General features: G+C 37.3%; 2 protein-coding genes and 1 pseudogene across 2 annotated transcripts; all 3 read right to left on the bottom strand.

Moving 5' to 3' along the window:
- Positions 1 to 1,368: 1,368 nt before the first annotated feature.
- Positions 1,369 to 10,576, bottom strand: LOC122585558 (annotated as a pseudogene).
- A 3,556-nt stretch (positions 10,577 to 14,132) lies between these two features.
- Positions 14,133 to 19,940, bottom strand: LOC122585596 (putative multidrug resistance protein). The gene is made up of 6 exons (XM_043757719.1): positions 19,758 to 19,940; positions 19,587 to 19,641; positions 19,023 to 19,207; positions 18,250 to 18,707; positions 15,166 to 17,667; positions 14,133 to 14,493 (listed from the first exon to the last, which is right to left on the bottom strand). The coding sequence occupies exons 1-6, from the start codon at positions 19,938 to 19,940 to the stop codon at positions 14,133 to 14,135; spliced, it is 3,744 nt and encodes a 1,247-aa protein (XP_043613654.1).
- Positions 19,941 to 23,659: 3,719 nt separating this feature from the next.
- Positions 23,660 to 27,639, bottom strand: LOC122585488 (D-cysteine desulfhydrase 2, mitochondrial). The gene is made up of 7 exons (XM_043757616.1): positions 27,589 to 27,639; positions 26,372 to 26,698; positions 26,136 to 26,178; positions 25,216 to 25,512; positions 24,727 to 24,856; positions 24,378 to 24,533; positions 23,660 to 24,186 (listed from the first exon to the last, which is right to left on the bottom strand). The coding sequence occupies exons 1-7, from the start codon at positions 27,637 to 27,639 to the stop codon at positions 23,973 to 23,975; spliced, it is 1,218 nt and encodes a 405-aa protein (XP_043613551.1). The 3' UTR covers positions 23,660 to 23,972.
- Between the last annotated feature and the right edge of the window lie 25 nt (positions 27,640 to 27,664).

Here is a 27,664-nt window from a genome sequence, read left to right as displayed (position 1 = left end):
ACTTGAAAACACCTTTTTCTTGTTTTCTATTTTCCATTTTCATTTTCCAATTCATTCCACCCCTCCCCTCACAACTCTAACATGTAGTCTAATTTTTTAAATTAGAATGCGTTTTTAAAATTTTTATTTGTTTTCTAGAAAACAAAAACCCCTTTTATTTTCTAGAAAATTAAAAATGAAAATCTAGAAAATATTTTCTACAACCAAACGCGCCCTAAAAGTTTCTTAGCCTTTCTTTTCTTATCTCTTTAAAATAAAACTCAAGAATGCACTCTAATGAAACTCAAGAATGAAAAAGTGAGTTTTTTCCTTATATTTTCTTTTATTAACCCTCTTAAAAAAAACTCAATAATGCAGTGTAGGTTACCAAATAATAATACCCACAAACTTAGTCAGTACTATGAGCAACATGTGCACCTTCTAGGGTATTGTGCTGGGTGTGTATAGCCTTAGCATGCCAAATTGTCGAGTTGGAATTACCTTACACTGCATTCTTGAGTTTTTTTTTTCAAAGAGAAAGATAAGAAAAATTACCCTTTTGCATTCTTGAGTTTTTTTTTCAAAAGAAAAGAAAGTGAAGGGAAGGAAAAATCAAGGTTTTTTTCCCCAAAAGTTTTCTGGCCATTTTGGCCTGATTTGGAAGGAAACTCGTGGAAGTGGTGGTTACAGGTGGTAGTTGCAGGTTTCCGGTGGTGGTTGCGTTGCAGGGGGTGGTTACAGGTTTCCGGTGGTGGTTGCATGGAAGGGGTGGTTGCAGGTGGTGGTTGCAAGTGGAAAGGGTGGTTTCCGGCGGTGGTTGGTTGTTTCCGGCGGTGGTTGCAAGTTTCCGGCGGTGGTTGCAGGTTTCCGACGATTGTTCCGATTATTATTCTTTCACTTTCCTTTCAAACTCAAAAATGGCTTTTATAAATTTAATCTTCTATCCTTTCTTCCCCTATCCAATTTAGGATTTTTTTTTATAAAAAACTCAAAAATACACTCTTGGGTGCGAGAATTCCATCCACATCGACCTACATTATGTGTAATACCATTTGGAAAAAAATGCTAAGTGAAAAAGCTTCATCCATAATAAGCTATTTACAAAAGTAAAAGTCATTTTCAAAGGGAGGCGGAGAGTTTTGCCACTCTAGGAGGACTGAGATTTAACCCAGGTATGAATATGAATGTTTAATTATTATTTTAAGATGCTTCTTTACATTTGTTAAATTGACTTTGTCATTATAAAAACCATGAAAAATGTGGTAATAAAACGCACTTTTAAGTTCATTCTTTTAGCACCTAGGTCATCATCCTCAATTCATAGCTTAATTTTTTCAGGTTGAAATTTAGGTTATAAATTTACTATTATTCCTTACACCACACATTACATTACACTTGACATCATATCATCATATATATAAATAATAAGCACCTTTTGATAAATCAGAACTCTGGCTTCCTGCGTCTGCAATATTCTTCCCGGTGGTCATCAGGATCGTGAAAACTTGAAACATTTCTTTTGCGGTTACCAGTCCTTTGTTCATTTCCCTTCCTCCGTACCAATATGCTAGAGCGATTGCAGCGACTGTTGCAAATTGGGAAGTGAACAAGCCCAGACCCGAGAACCATGACTGTTTAATGCATTCTTTTCTTGGCCCCTTCAGTGTTGCTGCATATAGTCCCATGATTCTTTCTTGAGAAGAGAAGGCAGTGATTGTCCTGTGATTTACCACTGCTTCACTTGCATGTTGAGTTCCTTCATGTTGAGCATTTTTTGTTTTTGCAGACATACTTTTCATCATAAGATTCTTGGAGTAGATGCTTGCTATGAGCAATGGCTGCACTGCAATCGTTACAATCGCAACTCTCCAAGAGATTATCAGTGCAAGCAGAACCGAAAGGAACACACTGACAAACACTTGAAGGATCAAAGATGCACGGTCTCCAACAAGCGACTTTAACAAGTTAGCTTCAGTTGCAAGCTTGGCACTAACCGCTGCACTTGTGTTCTCATCTTGATCAAACCATCCGATTTCAAATGTTAGCACATTTTCAAGTAGTTTCTCTTTAACCCTTTTTATTAGATGTTCTCCCATGACTGCAAAGTTATAATGTTGGAGTAGATTGCTGATGAAGCTAAAAACTCCAAGCAGTAGAAAAATTCCAATATAAAAATTTATCTCTGATCTTATTTTGGCCTTGTCTGGCAAGTAGTACACCGAGATAACAGATCCCATGCAATAGGAATATATTGGATATATAGACCCAAAACCAACAGCTCCTAGGCACCCAAGGAACGCTTGTTTCCACTCAGGAGCATTCATTTTCAAAAGACGCCATAGTAAAGGACTAGAATTAGATTTATTTCTCGGCTCTATGTAGCCATTTCCATCATCCGAATGAACGGCACTAACAAATGATTCTGGGCTGTTGGGAACGGTTGTTATGTCACTCATAGAAGTCTTGGGTGTTTGGTAGTTGCTTTCTTTTGTTGAGTTATGTGATTCATTAGATTCTTCATTTTTTTATTGCTGATTGCTGCAACTGCACCATTTGGTAGTAGGCCCCATATTGTTCACTATTGTTCTTTTGCATTAGCTCTTCATGGGACCCATATTCAATGACTTCCCCTGATTGGAGAACCACAATCTTATCGGCATTTCGGATTGTTATAAGCCGATGGGCAATAATAATTGTTGTTCTTCCGATTGAAGCTTGTTCAAAAGCTTCTTGAACAACTTAATGCACTTGTTGCTTCGTCAAGTAGAAGGATTTTCGATTCTTTGAGCAAAGCTCTTGCTATAGCAATTCTTTGCTTTTGCCCACCTGACAATTGAATTCCAAATTGACCAACTTGGGTTTCGTAAGCATTGGGCAGTTTGATAATGAATTCATGTGCATTTGCTGCTTTAGCTGCCAGCTCGATAAGCTCTGTTGAAGCACCTTCCTGATATTTTCTTTAATTGATGTTGCAAATAGGGCTGGTTCCTGATTAACTAGTCCCACTTGAGATCTTAACCATTTAAGTTGAAGGCCCTTTATTCTGTGTCCATCAAGGAGGATATCTCCTTTGACGGGGTCATAAAATCTTTCAAGCAAAGAAATGATGGTCGATTTCCCCGACCCACTACCCCCTACGAGACCTAATGTCTGACCAGCTGTCACTTCAAGGTTAAGTCCTTGAAAGGACTGGTGTATCGAGCCTTGATGGGTATGAGAAATGAACACCCTTAAACTTAATGTCTCCCTTGACAAATGGAAATGTTTCTCCGTTGCTATCATCAGAATCTATAAGAGGGACTCTAGAAATCATCTCGAAGATTCTTGCTCTTGCAGTTGCTGCCTCTACAATGTATGTGACATTCGGCAGTGAGCTCATAGCCGACCTGAAATATGAAGCAAAAACATCCTTTAGGCACTAGCATATGTTGAATAACCTAATTATAAAAAAGCTTTCACGTTATATGGGCAGGTCACGTAATTGGTCAAAAGTAGAAATTCTTAAAACGGGTGCAGCTGACGTGCAAACACTTCTTTGTCCACTAACTAATACTTTAAAGATGATAATAGAGGCTGTATCTAAAGGTTGAGACCATCGAGATCCCATGGAAACAGACCGGATTCTATTGGATTTACCTGAAACGTTTTTATGCCAATGAGCCGTTTTGTAATTAGTTAGCGTGTGACCTGTTTGACCTTAAACCCTACTCCAGGTGCCTTGTGACCTGATTGACCACTTTGACTCATATGACATTTCCTTTTTGCTAAGTTTTTGATTTGACCCGTTAGAGTTGTAACATAACCTTAACCGATCACTGATATGGTGTACAAAGAGACTTACAGCCCTGTCACGATGACTAAGATTGCTGACACGAAGACACGGCCACCACTTTCTCCTTTTTCAGTTACGAAATAACTTCCAAACCAGGAAATAAAGACCCAAGACATGAAAACCATACCCATGCTCCCGATCATCAAACCCTTTGCAAATCCTTGTTTTATTTCTAATTCCAAATTTGTCTGTAGTGCATGGCTGAACTTATCTGCTGTCAGCCCCCCCCCCCCCCCCCCCCCCAAACTAATATCAGAGGCATTTTTCATCCTCATCCCTAGACCTTTTATAAATGCCCCAATGCTTAACACAGGAACAGTGAACAGTAATATAAACGAGAGAGAAGCCAAAGCCAGTCACCATGAAAGTATCAAGCTCACAACAAGACTAGATACAAGTGCTGATAGGTGTGCCAAAGCATTGGGTATCTACACAACATTTTGCTTAAAAGGGTGAACATTTAAATAAAGGGTGGATATGTAAGACAGAGGCAAATGGGCAGGTCGGTCGGGTTGGTTAATGATACAGAGAATTTAGAGATGAGAGAAGATGAATTTATCAAATCAAATATGTATCTATATTATCATTGATTTCAGTATTTATACACAATTGACTAATCGTTGACTCACTTAACCGCCTTAACCACCATTCAATTTATTACACTTAACACCCCCTGACTTATTGATATCATACAAATCAACCCCAAACTATATGTAAAACTATTAATATGTAACAAATGCTCCCCCTTTAAGGATTTTTGCCCTCAAAAATCTTCCCAGTATTCCCATGAAGCATCCTCCAATGAGAGACCATTCCAATGAATCAAGACTTGCATTGCTGGCTTAGAACCCCGCTTGACCATCCTTCTATCCACCATAGCTCTAGGGGTCAGAATGAATCTTGGACCAGTAGGCAATGGTGCAGTGTGAACTGATGGACCATGAGCCTTTTTAAGCAGAGACACATGAAAAGTGTGATGAATTTGAGCGGATTCTGGCAAATCAAGCTTATAAGCAACTGAACCAATCTTCTGTAATACCAAATAGGGTCCAAAATACTTTGCAGACAGCTTCCTATTATGGTGAGTCTTCAAAGATTGCTGTGCGAATGGATGCAATTTGACATACACCCAGTCCCCTGGTATAAACTCTCTTTCAGTCCTGTGTTGATCTGCTGCCTGTTTCATTTTGTTTCTTGCCACAGCCAAATGTTGTTTGAGCTTCTGAATCATGGCTTCTCTTTGTCTATGAACATCTTCCACTGATGCTACAGCAGTATCACCAGTATCACCAGGAATGAAGGGAATGTGTATAGGTGGTTTAACTCCAAACAAAGCTTCATAAGGAGACATTTTAATTGTAGAATGCCAAGAAGTATTATACCACCATTGGGCTAATGGAACCCATTTGACCCAATCAGTTGGGGTATCAATGCACATGGCCCTCAAGTATGCTTCTAAACATCTATTCACCACTTCAGTTTGGCCATCTGACTGAGGGTGATAAGCAGAAGAGAGTGACAACTGTATGCCCTGCAACCTCATAAACTCTTTCCAAAAATTACTCACAAAAACCGGATCTCTATCAGAAACAATAGTGTTAGGAGCACCATGGATCTTGAACACATTATCCATGAAAACCTTAGCAACTGCAGCAGCTGAATATGGATGACTTAAAAGAATGAAATGGCCAAATTTAGTTAATCTGTCCACCACCACAAAAATCGTGTCCTTTCCTTGTATTTTTGGCAGACCAGAGATAAAATCCATAGAAATGTCAGTAAATATGGATTGAGGGGCTGGCAGTGGTTGCAATAACCCAGGGTATGTCACTAATTCATATTTAGATCTCTGACAAACACCACATTCTTTGATGAACTTCTTCACATCTTTGGCACATCCCTTCCAATAGAACAAATCCCTAATTCTGGCCAAAGTAGGGACTACACCTGAATGTCCACCCATTGGAGAAGCATGGAACAAGGAATTTTTTTTTTTTTTAATGGCAAGACCCTGCCAATAACTACCTTCCCTTTTCTCTTCAATAACTGACCATCCCATGATCTATTCTTAACAACACCACCTTGCTGTAAAATTGCTAGCATCTTCTTAATTTCAAAATCTTGCTGCCAAGAATCCTTAATTCTATCCAACAACAAGGGATCCACTGTACTGATTCCATTTGTAGTAAAGAAAGACCATGTATCCTAGATAACCCATCAGCCATCACATTGTCAACTCCTTTTTTGTATGAAATTTCAAAGTCATACCTCATCAATTGGGATAACCATTTCTGTTGCAATGGTGTGACAATATTTTGCTCAGTGAGATACTTCAAACTATGGTGATCAGTCTGAATAATAAAGTGATTATTCATCAAGTAGTGATGCCATTGTTTCACTGCCATAATAATTGCTAGCAATTCCTTCTCATAAACAGACCAAGCTTGTTGTCTAGGAGATAATGCCTTGCTAAAGAAAGCATTTGGATGTTTGTCTTGCATCAAAACAGCACCCAAGCCTTTTCCAGAAGCATCAGTCTCAATAACAAATACTTTTGTAAAATCTGGTAAGCTTAAAACTGGAGGATTGCCCAATGCTAATTTAAGTTGAGCAAAAGCTACTTCAGCACCCTCATTCCATGAAAAATTATTCTTTTTCAGTAATTCAGTTAGAGGCTTAGCCAAAATTCCAAAATTCCTTATAAATCTTCTGTAATAGTCTGCTAACTCTAAAAATCCTCTCAATTGCTTCACATTGATTAGAGCAGGCCATTCTAAAATAGCTTTAATCTTATTTGGATCAGTTGCAACCCCTTCTTTATCAATAACATGACCCAAATACTCAATTTTCTCCCCTGCGAATGCACATTTAGACTTCTTGGCTTTTAAATCATTAACTCTCATTATAGATAAAACCATTTCCAAATCCTCCATATGCTGGGCCCATGACTGACTGTACACCAATATGTCATCAAAGAATACTAAAGTACTCTTCCTGAGCAGTGGTCTAAACACATTGTTCATTAATGACTGAAAAGTTGCTGGAGCATTTGTGAGCCCAAATGGCATTACCAAAAACTCAAAATGACCAGCATGTGTTTTGAATGCAGTTCAGGCTCATGCATTCTTATTTGGTGGTACCCTGACCTTAGATCTAACTTTTAAAATATGGTAGCACCTTGTAATTCATCCAAGAGTTCCTCAATCAAGGGAATAGGATAAACATCCTTGATTGTGGCTGCATTCAATTGTCTATAATCAATGCACATCCTCCATGTGCCATCCTTTTTCTTAACCAACACTACTGGGGCAGCAAATGGACTACTACTGTGCCTAATCACACCAGTATCTAGTAATTCCTGAGTCAAACCTTCTATAACATCTTTTTGTGCCTTAGGATATCTATATGGTTTGAGATTTAGATTGACCTTATCATCCTTCAACACAATTTTGTGGTCACAACTCCTGTTTGGTGGTAAACCCCCTGGTACTTGAAAAATATCATCAAATTTAGCTAGTAAACCTTCCAACTGTGTATCAGTTTGACATCCCCTAAGCATGGGCTGGCACATTGCACTTTCTCCATTGGTCTCTGCCAATGTTAATAACTCAGCCTGCACAACTCCTGTATGACTAAGCATACTGTGCAGCTTCTCCATTAAGCATAAACTGACCCCCTGTTTACTCACTCCGTTCAACTCAAACTGTTTATCTCCCAAAATGAATTTCATTGTCAAATTCTTAAAATTCTAGACTATGTCATTAAGAGTTGCCAACCATTGAACCCCTAAAACTATATCATAATTCTTTAACTCCAACAATAACATATCAGCAGTAAACCAATCCCCTTGCATCATCCAATTAAAGGCCCTACACATGTCTACACTAGCCATATCATTTCCATTTGCCACAGTGACTTTAACATGTGGAATCTGAGCAATATTACACCTAATTTTCTCAGATAATGCCTTATTCATAAAATTGTGGGTAGATCCACTATCTACAAGGATATGCAAACTTCTGGTTCCTACCACTTGCATTGTGGAGTAGGAAGGAATTCCTAGAATTGCATTAAAGGAAATATGTGGTTCTCCTTGTATTATCACTGCTTGTTCTTGATCAGCTATCATAATATCTCTACATGCATTATTTTCCTCCACAAAAGCCACCTCCTCCATACCTTCTTCCACTTCTATTAGAAAGAACTGCTTCTTCCCCTTACACACCTTAATATGACCAAGCACAAATTTCTCATTACAATAAAAGCATTCTCCCTTACTTCTTTTCTCTTCTAACAGCCTATTAGTCATTTTGGCAGGAACTAAGGCATTTGATGGTGCAGAATTCACTGGAGTGGCTAATAGTGGTTGTTTTGAGGCATTATTGAGCTGAGACACTGTTCTATTACCTCCTCCTTTATATCCATAACTATTACTCATTCCAACAGATCTTCCTAATGACTTATTACTCTCATTTTGCATTTTTGCTACTATATAAGTGTCTCTAAGTGTTTTAGGCTTAAACATTCTAACTGGACACTTAATTTCGGGTTTCAATCCTTCAATAAAACAGCTAATTGTATGTTCTTCTGGAAGACTGACCTTAGTAAGTAATGAATCAAATTCATCACAATAAGCCTCCAATTCTCCAGTTTGAGTGAGAGCCTTCAGTGATGCCATTGGATCTTCCATTTGAGTGGTTGAAAACCTAGCACTTATGGATCTAGCATAACCAGTCCATAGAATATCCTCCATAGCTTTATTTCCAGATCTCATAAACCCTAAGTGCCATGAGAGAGCTCTGTCGTCCATATGTACAGCGGCATATCTCACTTTGCTTGATTCAAGTGTCTCATCAATAGTGAAGAAGTGATCGCACTTGTACAGCCAAGCATCAACGTCATCGCCATTGAATCTCGGAAATTCAAGCCTAGTGAGCTTGTTAGAACTGAATTTATCGCCGTCGTTACGCACCGCCACTGGCGGTTGATTCTTCAATAGCTCAACTTCTTTCGTCAGTGCTTCAATCGTTTCTCGCATCAGAAGTGATGAATCAATATGAGATGCGAGATCCTTCTGAGTCTGTGTGAGTTCGCGTTGTAACCTTTCAGAATCCTGATTACGAGTTTCTGGTGCCATTGATTTTAGAAGAAGAGAATCAATCGAATTCGCCGGAAACCTAATCGGAATTTTGATCGGAAAACGGTTATCGGAAGCGCTCCTAACCTGGCTCTGATACCAAAATGATAAAGAGAATTTAGAGATGAGAGAAGATGAATTTATCAAATCAAATATGTATCTATATTATGATTGATTTCAGTATTTATACACAATTGACTAATCGTTGACTCACTTAACCGCCTTAACCACCATTCAATTTATTACACTTAACACCCTTGACTTATTGATATCATACAAATCAACCCCAAACTATATGTAAAACTATTAATATGTAACAGTTAATGGGTCAAATATGATGATTTATAGTATAGACTGGGCCAGGTTGACACTACTGTGCGTCTGTGCCCATTATCTGTAGTTTTTTCTTATATAAATAGTCCGTCTGTTTAAACTTTAAAGATTTGAAAAATTACAGTATACTACTCTTATTTCTCGGATATCACTTTTCTTCAATTATAATAATCGATTTGGAGGATTGATGCATTAAAATCATCCTTCAGGTGACTTTTTTAAACCATTTACTCGTAAGTAGTTAAGCCATGATTATAATAATTTTAGCCCATTTGACTTGTTAGAGATGAAAATAACCCATATCAACCAATCCATAAGTAAATGGATCGAATTTGCGCCCTCTGCTCAAGAAATAGGAGAAAGAAAACAAAACATAAACCTTATCAGCCATGACTTCCTGAATCAACTGAGCATCGCCTGAGATGGCAGATATAACTTCAAAGTTAGTGGAAGCTCCAGCTTGGGTATCAAAGAAACTGACTTCTTGCCTGAGTACGGACTTTAGGTATTCCATCCTTAAACGTGCCGTTTGTCTCTCTGCAGTTCTTGTCCAGCAAACAGCCTTTGCAAGTTATTTATTACTAATTAATCAACATCAAGAAATAAACAATTTCCTGATCTTGGTGCAGCTGCTCTAATAACACAAACATTATATCACTAGTGATTATGTGCATCTGATTAACCAATATCACATAACCATTTCAAAAAAAAAAAAAAAAAAAAAACAAAACACCCCCTTAAGATCTTCTTAGGTAGAAAATGTATGATGATGACTTACCTAAGAAAGCTAAGGTTCCGATGCCTATTGCAACTATGAGCAGTCTGAGTGCATACTATACGATCACGAAAATCATATCAATAATGCTGTAAGGTTATCACAGTTACTTGCATAAAAACCACATGAAAGTTCAACAATTATACCTTGTCCACTATTTCACTGGATATAAAATGACCACTCTTTCCGTACTCGTCCATAATTGCACTAACGATTCCCATTGAGAGAGGAATCAACAACCCATCTCCAACACAACCTAATGTACCAAACAACAAAAGAAGCTTATTGATTGCATCTGCATAGTGAAACATTCCCCTTTCTTTCTTCACCATTTTAGAAGATATCAACAGGCCGGTATCAGGTTGAGCCTTGAGATTTTGCTAAATTAAGATCAATCCTTTATACATGCACACAGACACACACATATGTTGTGTGACCGCGGATTCCACAGTAGCAGTAGTTCTAGCTCTACATTAGGAGCAGGGGGGCTCTATCTAAAGGAGGTACGGACCCCTCCCATAGTACGGTACGATGCAGCTGAAAAACTTAATAGGCTACCGCGGCTCGCTTCGCTTTTGTTGCGGAGCTTACTGCTTTTGGAGTAGTGCTTGCAGTTTGCTGCTTTCTGTTCAAGCGGAGCTCGCTCTCTACTTCACGAGTCGCCACAGCTTCGCCTACGCCACTTGTACGTAGACAACAATAGCGCCCAAGATTTGCCCTTCGCGTAGTTCATTGAACCTTCCAACTTCACTCCGTGGCCTGTGCTAAAGAAGCGTGTCTTAACTAATTCCTTTGAACTCATTTCACCTATTCTTGCCTTATTTTTTTTGGAAGGCAACACACATACGTACATATATATGTATGCATGTCTGGATGTGTAGAAAATGACTTGTTTAAACTATTGCCAACTTGGTGACTGCCAAATGCTCCTTTATCCCACAATAGACATGTGCCCGCGTGATGCAGCGGTGTGGCGACGACAGGTGGTGTGGCAGCTATGACACTGGCGGTGGTGGCGGCGACGGGTGGTGTGGCGGCGATGACAGTGGTGGAGACGGCTGGTGGGGGCGGCAGTGGCGGCGTTGGCGGCGTGGTTATTAATGTAAAAGTAATTTTAATGGTCGAAGGATGTATGTTGTAAATAATTTCATTAACGGTATTATAGGTATATTAGGTAAAGATATTTAAATTAATGAATAAAGAGAGGGGTAATTTAGGTTTATCAAGTTCTTTTTTGAGAAATTTGGAGGGAGTAAATGGTTATAGATCCAAAAGTTAGGGGCCTACGACAACTAACCATGTAAGTACATGGAAGCTCAGGGGTCTAATGGACAGAATAAACTCAAATTGTGTATATATAAATAAACTAGTCATATGTCCGCGCGATGCGGCGGTGTGATGGTGATGGCGGCGGCGATGGGAGGTGGCGGCGACAGCGGTGGTAATGGCGGCGGTGATGGGAGGCGGCAGCGGCAGCGATGGTAGTGACGTGGTTATTAATATAAAAGTAACTGATATAAAAGAAGGTATTGTAGTTATTTTAAGGGTTAAGGGATGCATGTTATAAATAATTCTATTAAGGGTATTATAGGTATATTAGGTGGAGATTTTTAAATTAGTTAATAAATGAGAGAGTAGTTTGTGTAGATAAAGTTTTTTTTGAGAAAATAAGAGGGTCAAATTAAGATATATTTCCAATAATAAAAGACCACCCTCAATGGACACTGAATCTGCCAATTTTAAGAGTAATTGACACATTCAGCGCTCTTAACGGCTTGTTAAGCTGAAAGGGTGTTACCGCTCAGTTTGTACATTCAATTGGTCGAAAGCTTATGTTTGATATGGTTTGTTTTCTGTACATTTGCTGATGGGATTTTGCAGGTGTCAAGTCTGATTTGAGTGTGAAAGAAAAGCATCATAATTGTTATTCACATAGCCGGCAAGGAAACGGCATTCTTACCCTTTCACTCGATCTTCAGGTAGACAAGGAGATATCTCTTTTTTAACAATGATAGTAACTGATAATTGTTATTTAACAATGATAGTAACTGATAATTTTTTTAACAATGATGGTATATGTAGGTTTTACCAGTTAATGCTTTGTCTCGTCAGTTGTTATACGTGTCGATGTTTAGTTTTCTCTACAACGACACTTTGAAATATAGTTTTCTGGTTATAATGTTGTTTAGATAAACATATAACTCATAATTAATTTGTTGTCCTTAACTTCTTATGTTTGTTGGAACCTTATTTAAATGATTCCCAGCTACTCTACATCATAAGAATTTGAAAACTTCAACATAAGTTGCTGTCTTAACTTGTTAGTAACATTCAAGATCACAATATTGTACGTCAGCATATTTGTGTGAGACATATAGGAGAGAAGAGACTTGGCGACAGTAGTTACCCTGCCAGCATATACATATTTACATGCTAACAATTAGCGGTTGAATAGCCCACTAGACATCTGATCCTTAACTAATTAAACATTAGCAATTTAGTATACCCGTGACGCTTTCTAGAGTCTAGAATGTGATATGGATTAATGAATAATGACGATGTTTGAATGAACGGATGACAAACAAGTTGACCCAATGTATCTTTGACTTATAGATAGATATTTTGTATGACTAATACAAGTTAGTCTTTTGATGCGATGTGGTTGTAAACGTGTATAGCTTTTAATGATGATGGTAGAGTGGAGTATTGAAGAGAAAAATTGGTGCAGGATAATGTAATTAGCTTGACTGCACATCAATTTTTTAATTTGCAGTATATATAGATTACGAATAAAAACAATTTTGTATTGGAAAATTGGCTGAAAAGGGTAATGAAAAGTTCAACGTTTGAACCTAAATTTTTAACGGGCAAAAAAATAACAAATATTAATTCCAAATATCTAAGCAGTAAAGTCCCAATAAAACATACCCCATATTGTCTAAAACTGAATTTTGGTTACCTTCTTTGGTTATTTTATTTTTTATGTTTCTGTGTTGGCGGATTTTGAAATTTTACGCCCCCTTAAGTGTGTAACCCTATATTTCACAATCTTTTTGGAAATATTTTGGATGCCAATTTGTCAAAAAATGAATCTTAAGTTACTTTTTACGGCAATTTGCCCACCAGTATAAACATAACCAAGCTGTTTGTATGACGATGTGACTATTTATTTTATGTTAAATGGTAGTTAGGTCTCAGCCTACGTAACCACCTCATAGAGGAGGTTTTTCCTGTTCAGTGGAGGTAACATGCCATTTTTACTCAGATGTATGAGGTCTAACCGGCTTATCCCCGTAATCCTTTTTTGTACCATCCCCGTAATCCTTTTTTGTACCGTTTCCTTGGCCATCCCAAGGTGTTTACCAAGGGAGGATTCGGATCTGAGACCTTTTGTGAGATATAGAACGTCTGACCACAAGTCACCTTGGTGGTGGTGGTTGCTTCTGTTCTTCGTCTATTTGGACAAAAGAGTTAAAACGACTCAATCCCATTCGATCCAACCCATTTCAAGCTGTATTAAAAACCTATGGGATATGAGGTGATTAATCCTGAGAATATTTTGTTTTTGCTACAGATATAAGTATATTCGACAAATATTATTTGTTTGCCAGTGTTTGTTCTTATCCTTACGTATGTTGTCTTGGAGCATGCCTTTTTGTGAATACTGTGTTTTTGGTCTATTTGGACAAAAGAGTTGATTCAAGTCAATCAAATCGGATCCAACCCATTTCGATCTGTACTGGATATGACCTATTCGATATGGGGAGTTTAAATTATGTGAAGGGATTAGGTACTTTGTTTTAGCTAAAGATCTAAGTATATTCGATATATATTATATATATGTATATATTATTTTTTTTGTTTTTTTTTGTTATTATCGTCATGCATGTTGTCTTGGTGCATGCCTTTGTGTGAATAGTAGATTCATGTCTTCAAAGCAGAAACTACTGTTTAATGCACATAATGTTTTTGGGTTCTTCAATGCACAGAAGATCAAATCTAAACTTACAACAGTTACTGATTGTAAAGCAAATCTATATGTTAGTGTACAAAACCTCACAAACTTTTTTGAAAACTCACAAATGTTGCAACTTTATGAGAGAGTGGTATGCGCCTCGATTTCCCAATGAAAGTAGCTCATTGTGAGATCCTTGTTCTACTACTTTTCCACTTTTAATCACAGATATCGAATCAGATTTTTGTATGGTTGATAACCGATGAGCAACTACCACACAAGTCCTGCCAACCATCATTTTTTCCAATGCTTCCTGCACAAGCTTCTCGGATACACTATCAAGTGCGCTAGTGGCCTCATCTAAGAGAAGAATAGCCGGATTCTTTAGTATTGCTCGTGCAAGTGCAATTCTTTGCTTCTGCCCCCCTGATAACTGGACTCCTCTTTCTCCACAGTACGTTTCATAACCATCTTTCATTGAGCTGCATTAATTGTTCACTTACATCAGAAGAATAAAGTAGATCTAGCAATGTCAATCCTTTTACTAGTGAACGGGTTGGTTTATGCCTTATGTCCAATGGGTCAAAAAGTTCTTTCTTTTAGTATCTAAAAGGGAATAGGTCAAATGGGTGGTCAAACAGGTTGAAGGTCACCAAAGTGCATTTTGACCAGTGTAAACATTTGCGTTGCTATATTAAAGGGTCTTATATAATTATTCTAATGATCTTGATTGTTATCACATACTCTGGACACGTTGGGATTGGGTATTGGGAAAAGGACTAAAGTAAATGTGGTGAACCAGAACCATCTGAATCAGATATATCAACGCATACTAATAAATGAAATGTTTCAACCAAAACAGAATTGTTGACCAGCTACTCAAGACCCAACCCACCTGACCAGCGCATCCTTTTCTCTTTTTTTTGGTAAACATAGTATCCGACCAGTTTTGTGAGCCGACTAATCCTAGGGCGAACCACCCAGTTGCAGGTTCTGTGGCCACAAGGGTTTTTTTTTGTGCTTCTAGGATTTGAACTTGGGACCTTTATGTATTTTCACCATCAGACACCAAGTTTTTACCAATATACTATAGAATTATGTCAACTTGCCAGTTATTTTTTAAAATGGAATTTAAGATTGGGATGAACTAATACCTTATAAACTCATGAGCATTTGCGAGCTTTGCTGCTTTCCTTATTTCAGCTTCACTAGTTTCGTCTTTACCATAAGCAATGTTTTGACGTATACTTCCTGCAAAAAGAGTTGGTTCTTGGCTCACCAATGCAATATGTGATCTCAGGTTTCTCAAATTGTAATTTTTCAAGTCTTGTCCGTCTATGAGTATACATCCATTCATCGGGTCATAAAATCGTTCTATCAATCCAATAACAGTGGATTTACCCGACCCACTTTGACCCACAAGTGCCACCGTTTTTCCAGCTTCAATTTTCAAAGACAGTCCCTGAAAGATCATTTGCTCAGGCCTTGATGGGTATGCAAAGAACACATTTTTTAACTCTATATCACCATCAAGTTTTCCAACTGTCAAACCTTCTGAGTCATCTGGATCGATTTCAGTTTGTCTGTCAAGTACAGCTAATACCGACTTAACTGCACCACCACCTTTGGATAGATCAGAACTCATACTTCCAGCATCTGCAATATTCTTTCCAGTGGTCATCAAAATGAAGAAAACCTGAAACATTTGTTTTGCGGTTACATTTCCTTTATTCATTTCTCTTCCACCATACCAATAAGCCAAGGATATTGCAGCCGTTGTCACAAATTGTGAAGTGAACAAACCCATACCCGAAAACCATGACTGTTTAATGCATTCTTTTCTTGGTCCTTTCAACGTTTCTGCATACAATCTCATGATTCTTTCTTGAGAAGCAAACGCAGTGATTGTTCGATGATTCACAACAGCTTCACTTGCTAATTGTGTTCCTTCATTTTGTGCCCTTTTCGCTTTGGAAGACAAGCTTTTCATCAAAACAATTTTGGAGTAAAAGCTTGCTATGAGCAATGGCTGCACTGAAATCATTACAAGAGCAACTCTCCAGGTGATTATTAATGCAATCACAAATGAAAGAAATGCGCTGATGAATACTTGCAGGAGTAATGATATTCGATCTCCAACTAGTGAGCGTATCAAGCTAGCTTCGGTTGCAAGCCGAGCACAAACTGCTGCACTCGTATTCTCGTCTCTATCAAACCACCCGATTTCAAATGTGAGTACGTTTTCGAGCATTTTCTCTCGTACTCTTTTCGTTAATCGTTCGCCCATGACTGCAAAGTTATGATGTTGGAGTAGGTTCGTGATGAAACAAAGGATTCCTAAACCTACAAACACTATGCAGTAAAAAGCTGTTTCTGATTTGATCTTGGCTTTGTCTGGCAGGAAGTATACCGCAACAACAGATCCTAAACAATAAGCATGTATTGGCGATATAGCACCAAAACCACCGGCGCCCAGGCACCCGAGAATGGCTCGTTTCCACTCGGGTGCATTCATCTGCAACAGACGCCATTGTGAAGGATTAGGGCTCAGCATCATGTCAAACGTCTCATCATCACTTTCTTCGTAAGAGTACATTTGTACCGAATGAGCCATACTAATGGAAACTACTGGACTGAAAGGGGACATTGGGCTATTATGCAAGCTTGATCTTGCACTAATAGGACTTCTTGGTGTCTGTCGATTATAATCTCTGTGGTAATTTGGATGTTTTTGTGAAGTTGGTGTGTATGGACTATTTGGGGTTTCATTCTGTGTTGCTGATTGCTGCAGCTGCACCATTTGGTAGTAAGCACCACCTTCTCCATTGTTCCTCTGCATTAAATCATCATGTGAACCGGACTCAATGACTTTTCCAGATTGAAGAACCACGATCTTATCCGCTTTACGGATTGTTGTAAGGCGATGGGCAACAATGATTGTTGTTCTTCCTACTGAAGCCTGATCCAGGGCTTCTTGAACAACTCTTTCAGATTCTGAATCCAATGCACTTGTTGCTTCATCTAGCAGAAGAATTTTTGGTTCTTTAAGCAAAGCTCGTGCTATAGCAATTCTTTGCTTTTGCCCGCCTGATAACTGAATCCCGAATTGACCAACTTGAGTATCATAAGCATCAGTTAGGTTAACAATGAAATCATGTGCATTTGCTTTTTTTGCTGCAAGCTCAACAAGTTCATTTGACACGCCTTCTTTACCGAAAAGTATGTTTTCTTTGATTGAAGTTGCAAATAGTACTGGTTCTTGATTAACTAACCCCATTTGAGATCTTAGCCATTTAAGCTGAAGACTTTTTATTCTGTGTCCATCAAGAAAGATATCTCCTCTGATTGGGTCGTAAAATCTTTCAAGTAAAGAAATAATTGTAGACTTTCCTGACCCACTGCCACCCACAAGACCGATTGTCTTGCCAGCTTTAACTCGTAGATTGAGTCCTTGAAGGACCGGAGTATCGGGTCTTGATGGGTATGAGAAGTCAACGCCCCTGAATTCGATGTCACCCCTCACAGATGGTATTGTTTTTCCTTTAACTTTTTCAGAATCTATGAGAGGAACTCGAGAAATCATTACGAACATTCTTGATGTTGCAGCTATTGCGTCTGAAATGAATGGGACATTAGGCAGTGCACTCATAGCTGATCTGAAATAGGAAAATAAAATCCATTAGCCTAGTATTTGTTAGAGGTAGCAATTTTAACCTAATTACTTGTTGGGCTGATTTGAGTTATGTTTACCTCTGCCGCATCAAAGGGGTAACTCAAATGGAAACGGGGAAGATAAGTTAAATTTTGCTTAAACTTATTGGACAAAAAGTGCTCTCGGTTAACCCAAGTGTCCCATATAAGTTGGACATGTTCTGATATACTATATATTTCTATGATTGTGAATACATGAGGCATTTTCCACCCGATTATCCGCAAATGAGCTTAAATGGGTTACTTTTGCGTGTAACATGTCAGATGGGTTAATTCCACAACTTTAACTAAAGAAAATGTGTCAAATGAGTCAGACAGGTTCAAAGTCATCCAAAATGTATTCAGACAGTATTCATATTGAACATATTATTTCTTTATTATGGTAATTCGAAACGAAAAGGTGTTTTTGGCTTGATACCTTACTAAAAGTTACCCGTTTTGACTTTTGACCCATTACTTCCCTTTATTGTGATTAGTCCTTAATTGAATGAATTTGGCTGATATTTACTATATGTAGAATGACTTACAGTCCTGCCATGATTACACAAATTGCGGAAACGAAGACTTTGCCACCACTTTCTCCTTTTTCAGTAACAAGATAGCTTCCTACCCAAGAAACAAATGCCCATGCCACAAATACCATACCCATGCTCCCGATCATCAAACCCTTTGTAAATCCTTGCCTTATTCCTAAGTTCATACTTGTCTCAAGTGCATGGCTGAACTTATCAATCGTTTGTTGCTCCCCAACATAAGAATAAACAGTTCGGATTGATGAGATTGCCTGATCAGCAACCCCACCACCTTTATCGTAGGCATCCTTCATCTTCATCCCTAGGCCTTTAAGTAATGCTCCAATGCCTAACACAGGAACCACAAACATCAAGGCAAATGGAAGTGAAGCCACCGCCAGTCTCCATGAAAGTATGAAGGCTACTACGATACTGAATACAAGTGTTGATAGATGAGCCAGACAGTTGGGTATCTGCATGAGAATTTCGATGAATTATGAGTATTTAAATTACAGAGAGGGAAATACATGAAATTCTACGTTAGAGGTGGCGAATGGACGAAGGTGGAGTCCAAATTGGTATTATGTATTAGATGTAAAATGCTTGAGCAGGTTTTATTGATAAAATTACAACTTTGAAGACTTCCTTTGGCCTACATATTTTTTTGAACTAGATCTTCTGTTAGGACCCATTGTCCCTGTTACAGATTAAACATAAACCAGATTCTCCGTTCATAAGTATATGAATAAAGGTTTCCACTAGAAGTAGAAAAAAGAATATGATGAAACCTTCTCAGCCATCACGTCCTGAATCAATTGAGCATCCCCAGAAATGGCTGAAATAACTTCAAAATTGGTGGAAGAGCCAACTTTTGTGTCAAAGAAACCGACTTCTTGTCTGAGTACAGATTTCAGGTACTCCATCCTCAAACGTGATGTTTGTCTTTCTGCAGTTCTTGTCCAGCAAATTCCCTCTGCAAATATTTAATACAAGCCTCAACGTGAAAACTAACCATAAACGAATCTCTTTTTTGCAGGTAAGGAGTCGTTACAAGATTTTCCCTCTGAGTCGCTGACAGGACTACTAAAAGCCACTTTGGATCAATTCGAGTTATGTTTAGTCTCTAATGGGTCAAAAAGGTAATATTAAAAAGACTGGGTAAATTGATCTGACCTGCCCTTTTTAAGTTCCCTTGGACAATAATGAAACATTTGTATGCATATCTAAATTCTGCTATTTGGAGAAAAGGTGTTATGGGTCAACCTGATCTGACGTGTATGAAATTACCCCTTTTTATCTGTCAGTCGACCCAGCCCACCCATGTTGCCGCTTCTATAGACTATTAAACTTACCTATGAAAGCTGCTGCTCCAACACCAACTGCAAGGATGAGTAGCTTGAGTGCATACTGTAAGATCATAAAGAACAACTCAGTTACAGTGTAAATGAATCACTAAACACCAGTTATTACAATTCATTAAACACCATGAGATTTTGTTGAAAGTTTTAAGAAAACATTCATACCTTGTCCACCACGTCATTGGAGAAAGAAAGACCACCACTTCCATACTCATCAATTACACCGCTAAGAATTATCATTGTAAGAGGAGACATCAACCCATCTCCAATGCAACCAATTGTTCCAAATAGCATCAGAAGTTTATCTATGCCATCTGCAAAATGAAACATTCCACCTTTTTTCGCCATTTGAAAACACCTGCAAAATAGTCAACCGTTACCAGGTTGAGCTTTTTTGTAAATAGACATAACACACATACATATATATATATGGATGTATAAGAAATATTTCTTAGTTTATAACACTTGGCATGTGTAGCATATGCCAAATATTGTTGATACCTTCTTGGATGGATTATCTTCTATGTTATTCACATTGGTTTGTCGTGATTTGTAGTTACAATGTAGATAGCTGCAAATCTTTGTGGCCCTTTTTTGGTTATCAAATTGACATCTGGCGTACTATCTTGTACTTACTGATGTTCGAGTCACATGTCATTACACAAGGTATGATAGCTGATGTTTATTTTAATAATATAATGAGAATAATGTTGGAAAGCAGTACTTAAGGTGGTAGATTATACTTAAGGATGGAAAGCCCCAGTGTAATTTTTCAGGTAAAATGTAGGCAAGATGAGTGCCAAACAATACCTATGTAGAGATGTAAAAAAAGACATGTTGGGTAATGGGTCTACAGGTCGACGACTCAAATGATGTCCAGATTTTTTATTTTTATTTTTCATTCTATTATAAACAGCTAGCGCGGTTACAAAATAATATCATGTCGATCATGACATAGTTATTTTGATTAAAATGATTTGGATTTCGAGAGGTTTTGTGCACTAATAAAACAAAAGCTTAAAGGGAAAAATGATTCAGATGGGTTTAATTTTCCAGATATGCCTTATTAATGCATAATTTACAAAGTTTCATATATTCTTTTTGCTGTTAATTAATTGCAGGATTTTGTAGATTCTTACTGCCGTGAAAGCTCATTGGTACCACAGTTACTGGTTGATTACAAATATTCTACATTACCTCTAGGTGACATAACTCAAGACATATGTGCGGCCAAACTTGCAAGAACGACAAAATTCAAACTACATAGTCCTTAACTGATCATCGATTAAGCTAAAAACATAGTCCATAACTGCTCATCGATTAGGCTAAAAAGCAAATGTAAAACTGTAGGATAAGCCGGCTCTTGTTTGTCAGTAACTGTGATGCCTGTGATATTGTTCCCTATAAGTTCAAATGTGATGCTATATGATCTCTATTACAGTTAGTAAGAATACGTAACATCTTGTTTAACTGAATGCGATGGAGCGTTAAATTTGTATGTTCAATTGGTGCAAGCATATGTCAGATAAGCAACGTTCCAATTTCCCTAAATATATTTTGTTGGATTTTGTTATTAAGTTTGAGTTGAGCCTACAAATGGAAGATAATACAATTGTCTTGCACTTTGGCCGGCTAACAAAGGACATGCATTCTTTAATTCTTACCATGTACTCTTTCTAGGGAACACATGCGAAAGTGTCTTGTTTTAATTTGTCTTTTTTGGTTGAGACTCTTTCATAGTGTTTAAGAACCAAAAGACATGTAGAAGTTGACTCTTCAACCAATTAGAAGATCTGTCTAGATCAATTTTTAAGTAACTGCTTAAAGTTGACAACTGAACTATTTGTCAATTAATTTTGAATTAGCTCTTGGTCTGGTGGTTCAAAAGGGAAGTATGAGGTCTCACATCCCTTAAAGATCCTTGGTTCAAATGTGGCATTGACGTTTAATCACTAACTTAACGAAAACTAACTATTAACAACTAAAGTCCACAGAATGTACTTTGGACCTATTTTACTTATAATGAGTCCATTTGGATACCGTTTCATGTTAAAATATGTATAAATTTTTTAATTTATAAATGAATGGATCGGACGATGGAACTAATTTTTCACCGCTAACCTAGTTATCCGACTCATTTTTTCAAGCCGACTAATCCCGGGGTGACCACCCACTTTGCGGGTAGCCCACCGTTGTCACATGCGTGGCCACAAGGGGGGCTATATATGAATTCCATAAGGGCTGGCGAGTCAGCCAAGCTATTTTATATTCTCGGAACATGGGTGAAGGTGATCTCCCTAAAGCGCTTGATCAGGTCAATGCCAAGTTCTTGGTACGATATGAGTTGGGTCTCTTTGGTCTTCCATTCTCCTATACCTCTCTCTATAAAAAAAGCCTTTCCCCTTTTCATAATACCCACGGTAATGCTTTCTAAGATTCAATGTCGGGACCTCCACGTAATTTTACCCTTAGACCAAACCTTCACCATTATGTCATCATCCTTCACCAGTCACCGCTATGTTATCATCCTTGTCGTTTAACAATAGAACTTTTACATCTTTAATATTTTTTGGTTCATAATGTAACAAGAATCACTTTTAACGATGTGATTCGCTAACATTTTATATTTGACAAGAATGGAGATTCTACCTCGGGTCTAATTGTCTTGGTTTCAACTTCTTTGGATTCCAATAAAATGCTTTCATCTATTGAGGGACTGCTTCAAGACTTTGATCTTTGTCTTTTTTCTATTGGACTTGTACTTATTACATTACTTTCATCAATAGAAAACTTCCTTGTACATACAAATCTGATTTATTAATGTATTAATTTTACAAATCATTTGGTGTTTACATATGTCCTCTTTCATTAGTGTTCAAGACTTATTCGACACTCCTTTCGTAGAATAATTTCTTGTTTTGTGTTAGTTTCGTACTTTCGTAGAATATGAAACCTTTTCATTTGGGGTGTTTTAATGTTTTAACTCTCTTTTTGATTCGTCTAGTTGTTAACACTAATTTGGATCTAGAGAGTTATGTGTTTCGAGATTACAGGGTGTCATAGACATCATTATTAGAGCCAAATAGCCAATGTAAGATATCATAGTCTTGATGTTTTTAAACACAAAGTTGGTGTTCGGTGTGCATCCAGATTCCATCTTTGATGAAAATGGGGGACTTTGATCTTTATTGATAGCTGGGTAAACATGTAAAGTAAAAAATTATCAACTATATGTGTATTAGTAAACATATACTGAGTACTGAAATCAAATCTCCTTGACAAAGAGTGTTGTAGAAATTAGAAACTGAGTTGCACAAAGAAGAAAATGGGAAAAAAAAAACCTATAAGCTTCTCATCTATTTATAAAATTAATGTATCAGTTGATGTAAACTTAGTACCAATCATTGGTAGTTAACATATAAAAACTTGGTGATACATTATGTGTGGATTTAGTCATTGTTATTACTTTTTTAAGTTGTAGGATGACATTAACTAAAAGAAAATGTTGCTGTCAAGAAGTTGTTTATAATTTATTATTGAAAAGAAATAGTAATATGATAACTTTATTCTTGAAAATACCGTGTCATTTTCATGTCAAATCAAGTTGCATCAATCAGTTTCAAGATTTTCATTACAAGACATTTTCATATAATATTGCTTGCATGTCATCTGAAAATGATCTGCAGACCCCAGAATCTATACAAGTGCAAGGCTGCCAAGCTTCAATACGTTTGACCTAAAAGCCTTGTGTCGGTTCACAAACCTGTTGGTTTCAACTGATTCAACTGATTTTTAACCGTAATCAGCGAATCACTAACCTTGTGTCGGTTCACAAACTTTTTGGTTAGTTACCCCACCCACCTATTTTGCCATGCCTAACTTTGTCAAGAATTTAATCATAGCATTTTATCAGAATACGAGGCCTGCAAAATGTTGCCTATGTGATAAATTTACTTATGAATGTGTTGATTCAGGTCCAAATCTATTTCAACTAGATCATACAATTAAATGAATAAGGAGTAGCGAAAAGAAATCATGTCAAATGGGTCAAAAGTTGCCCAAATCTTTGGTTAGTGCACCTCCAATCTTTAATAATTATAACTGGACTATCAATGATATAAAATGTTTATAGACATGTGAAAAACTTTTATATGAATGCAACTATTAATGATATATGAACAAGGATTGCATCACATCAATCTGGGCTGCTCATTGCTGCTGCGACAAAAATTACCTTTTGACCCATTACCCCATCACATCAAACCATGCTGTTCGACCTCCCATTTTGCATTCTCAAATGTGTAGTGTCGGTGTTTGTTTAGATTTTCATTACAATGAGAACTGTTGCTAACTTGAGATGCCTGTCTTGAGAACGCAAGTCTAGAAGTAAGACTTGTATCGCTGAGCTAACCCAAACATACCAAGTGTACCACCAGTGTGAAGCATAACCACTTTCACACCTTTTTTCTCCTCTTGACTAAGTTGAGTTGCTAGCTCCCATGCAGCCAAAGTATATATGGGATCAACTAAAACACCAGTCTCTTGAGCAATTTGTTGGCATGCTTCTATTTCCCCTCTCAACACGTTCCCAAATCTGGATTTAAAGCAACACAAAAAGGATCATTTGTCAAGATATGAACGGTAGGATGATCGTGTCTTTGTAAAAATGAATGTGTTCTTTATCAACCATGTAAGTACACAGGATCGAATAATTTTTTATATAATCACATATAACATAAGAATTTCATGTTCAAAAACAATATTTGAATGTAAAACAGAACATACTTCCTTGGAAGCTGACGTTCTACCCAATTTACAAGTCCAGTGTGTGTAATAGGTAAGTCAAAACATTGACATAACTCAGATATCAAACGTTCCTCTTGTTTTCTGTACCCTTCTCTGGTGTCAGCCAGCATCACTGCAGTTACTTCCCATGGGAGCCTGTTAGTAGATAAAACCATTTGTGAGTATGCTGATTGCTTGAATATGGCTACAGCTAATTGTCAAATTGGCTAATAATTTGCAAATAAAGTAGCTGAATAACCTAAAGTAAGTATCTTTTGTTTGGTACTTAACCCTAAAGAATATACAAGCGTACAAGAAACTGTAATTGTTTTAAGCAATAAGCACATACCCTAAACATAAGGCTCCGATTCCTAAACCAACAGCAGTAGTGCCAGTACCAGCGTCCACAACAATTTTCAGAGGCTGAATTTTTCCAAATATGTGATCTTGTGACAAGTACTTCACAAGGCGAATCAAGCCTATTAATACAAATCAAGTTCAGGAAATGACAAATCTTTGATGACTACTTACGATTACAAAGAAAATTTACTATAATAATAATATAATCTATCAGTAAAACGATACAGGTAGTTGTAAGCATTTAAAACGGATTAAGAGCAACTTTCTACCCATTTAACCAACTCTCTTTGCCCAAGTTGCCAATTTGACCAATTTTCCTTATAGCTGATTCCTTTTCCTAATTGAACAAATTTCGGATCAAAAAGGACCCATAAGTCCTAACCCAACTAAAGAATAAGTAAATGATTTAAAATTGCCACATATAATCATTAATGCATCTTTAAATTCCATAGTGGCAGATATTGAACATGAAGCTTACCAGGCAATGCAATGGCATCTCCTGCACCTTCATTAACAATGACTATCTTCTTTGAATTCGAGTGCTGCACGTGATCTATATTTGAAGACTTAATTAAGTCATCAAGACATACAACCCTCCCCCCTAAAGAATCAGCATGAGAGGATAGCATTTCTTTCCTATTTGCGTATAAAGACCTTGGAACATAAGTGACAATTCCATATAGCATGGAAATTAAATTGTATCCCGTTACAATCTGAGGTTTTTCTCCACGTAATAGTAAATGTGCTTTTAGTCCCCTCTCTGCACATGAAACAGCTGACAAGCATAATAGAAAATCAAGAATCGGCTGATATTGGATTGTTTTAGTAAGAAAGAACTGTAGATAAGTCCAAAATAGAGTAAACGAACATGCGGGGAGGGGGGTGGATTTGTGTCCTGTGATGTATTATTCAAGTATTGTAACTTAAAGTTACAATAAAGAGTTTCTAAGGTCTAAGACTTAACACACACAATCAAACAGATTTGGTAATAATTCACGGTTTGGACAAAGGATTGGTTAATACCAGTTGCACCACTGATTAAGGGTAAACCAAGATTACTGATACATCCATTCTTAAAACCTAATTTAACACACTTGTTTTCATTTCACAAACTTTATCTACTTTGTTCACATGATGTCCTCTTTGGTCAAAGAAAGCAAGTTTGTGCACTTGCTCAAGTATCTGATAATCTGATAATGAAAGCTTCAAATAACATTAACACATATAGCCTCTGATAAAGAAAGCTGGATAAACAGTCGAATAGTTGTTGGTAGTGATTATCTCATGGTTTGGGTCAATGTTGGTCTATATGGCATCTGATAAAGAAAGCTTCATATAATATTAACATGTATACTTATACACCTCCAGTATAGCTTCAAGAGAGAGATGCAAACATACCAACAGCTGCAGCATGTGCACTTTGGCAACCTCCACATGTGACCTATAAAAAATGGTGTAATTGGAACCTCAAGACATCATTCCTAAATTAACATTGTACATACATTAGACATAATCAGCATGTCCAGTTAACTGCCACTTGCACAATCCCAAATCGGTTCCCAGATGATCTTCAATGATTGGAAGCTTAAATACATCAGAATAATCTTAAATACATATAAAGATTGTAATCTTACCACATCGGTTCCCAAATGATCTTCAACGAGTGGAAGCAACGCATCAAGTTTCCTTGCCTTATTTCCATTCACTAGGGGATGCAACAAATCATCACGAACAATATAAAACGAAGACTTCACATTGTTCCATTTCGTTACATTCTCTCCCAACGAAGGATGTGGATTGTTGGCAAAGGAAAACTTCCCAAGTGAATCACAATGCTGTTGTGTTTTTAAAGTAGAAACCTTTATTTGGTGAACTTTAGCATCTGGATTCATCAATGTCCATCTTCTATTCAAAATTTTTAACATGAACTCTTCTCGCGCCGAATTAGAGTTACAAAAGACCTAACAAAAACAAAAAAACCCATAACTTTTCATATATTTAAGAGGAAAAGTGTCACATTCAAATAACCAGAAAGGAAAGAGTAGTAATAATTAAATAACGGACCGCCACCTAAAGTAGAGCAAAATGGCACGAAAGGTAAAACAAATTCAACATGTCACACTTCCGGAAACATATACGCAGATGTTTCAAAAAAAGTACCACGATATTATCCCCCCCCCCCCTCCTCAAACACACACACACACACATTTTTATAGTCCACCTAACCACCTTACTACTTTTATTTGTCCAAAAACAATCGTCCATGTCCACTTTCCACAAAAATACATTTATCAAAGTCTCATTAACCTATTATACCTTTTTTTTTTAAATGTGAATGTCAGGAGTTCTAGCATAGTAGCATACTATGTCTTAACCGGATCCCATTTGAGAGCCCCCTCGACAAGTAGATCCCCTTAATTAAACCCTCAAAGAGGTATAGCCTCGTTTGCCAAGACTTGAACTCGAGACCTTAGGAAAACACCCCTCCCTTCACCAGTGGCCAACGCACCCACGTGAGTTGATATAGACGATTATTATGTAGACGATTATTATGGGACATAAGGAGTACCATTTGACAACGGGGTTGCGTAAAACTGTAAATTTTTGGTCAATATGTTACCTTTCTTGCTATATCTTATCTTATGTTCAAACTAAAGTAAACTAGAACCTAAACCCTAACTTGGGAAACTTAGCATATATGTGTCAAAGCTTAAAACTTTTTTTAGTGAAAATAAGATCAGGTTTTACTTAATATTATCGCCAATACATAATTCATAGAAATAATTTATAATATAATAATAACTAAATAAGTAAATAAAAATGGGATTAATTTAAAAACAAAAGCACAGACCTGAGGATTGGTTGAATGGAATGGGGAACTTCCGATTGAAATGAACTTCATATTTTTATATCATCATTGTTATGGG

Source organism: Erigeron canadensis, chromosome 1 (assembly GCF_010389155.1).
Source record: "Erigeron canadensis isolate Cc75 chromosome 1, C_canadensis_v1, whole genome shotgun sequence".
Classification (NCBI taxonomy): domain Eukaryota; kingdom Viridiplantae; phylum Streptophyta; class Magnoliopsida; order Asterales; family Asteraceae; genus Erigeron; species Erigeron canadensis.
This window is presented reverse-complemented; position numbering and strand designations above follow the sequence as displayed.

What these genes read in the sequence shown, in the direction of transcription:
- LOC122585596 (XM_043757719.1), bottom strand. Translation starts at nt 19,940, where the DNA reads ATGGCGAAAAAAGGTGGAATGTTTCATTTTGCAGATGGCATAGATAAA. An exon ending in CCAATGACGTGGTGGACAAG is followed by an intron (nt 19,642 to 19,757) that starts GTATGAATGTTT and finishes ATGATCTTACAG; the next exon opens with TATGCACTCAAGCTACTCAT. An exon ending in TGGAGCAGCAGCTTTCATAG is followed by an intron (nt 19,208 to 19,586) that starts GTAAGTTTAATA and finishes AAATATTTGCAG; the next exon opens with AGGGAATTTGCTGGACAAGA.
- LOC122585488 (XM_043757616.1), bottom strand. Translation starts at nt 27,639, where the DNA reads ATGAAGTTCATTTCAATCGGAAGTTCCCCATTCCATTCAACCAATCCT. An exon ending in TCCATTCAACCAATCCTCAG is followed by an intron (nt 26,699 to 27,588) that starts GTCTGTGCTTTT and finishes TGTTTTTGTTAG; the next exon opens with GTCTTTTGTAACTCTAATTC. An exon ending in GAACGTCAGCTTCCAAGGAA is followed by an intron (nt 24,187 to 24,377) that starts GTATGTTCTGTT and finishes CTTTAAATCCAG; the next exon opens with ATTTGGGAACGTGTTGAGAG.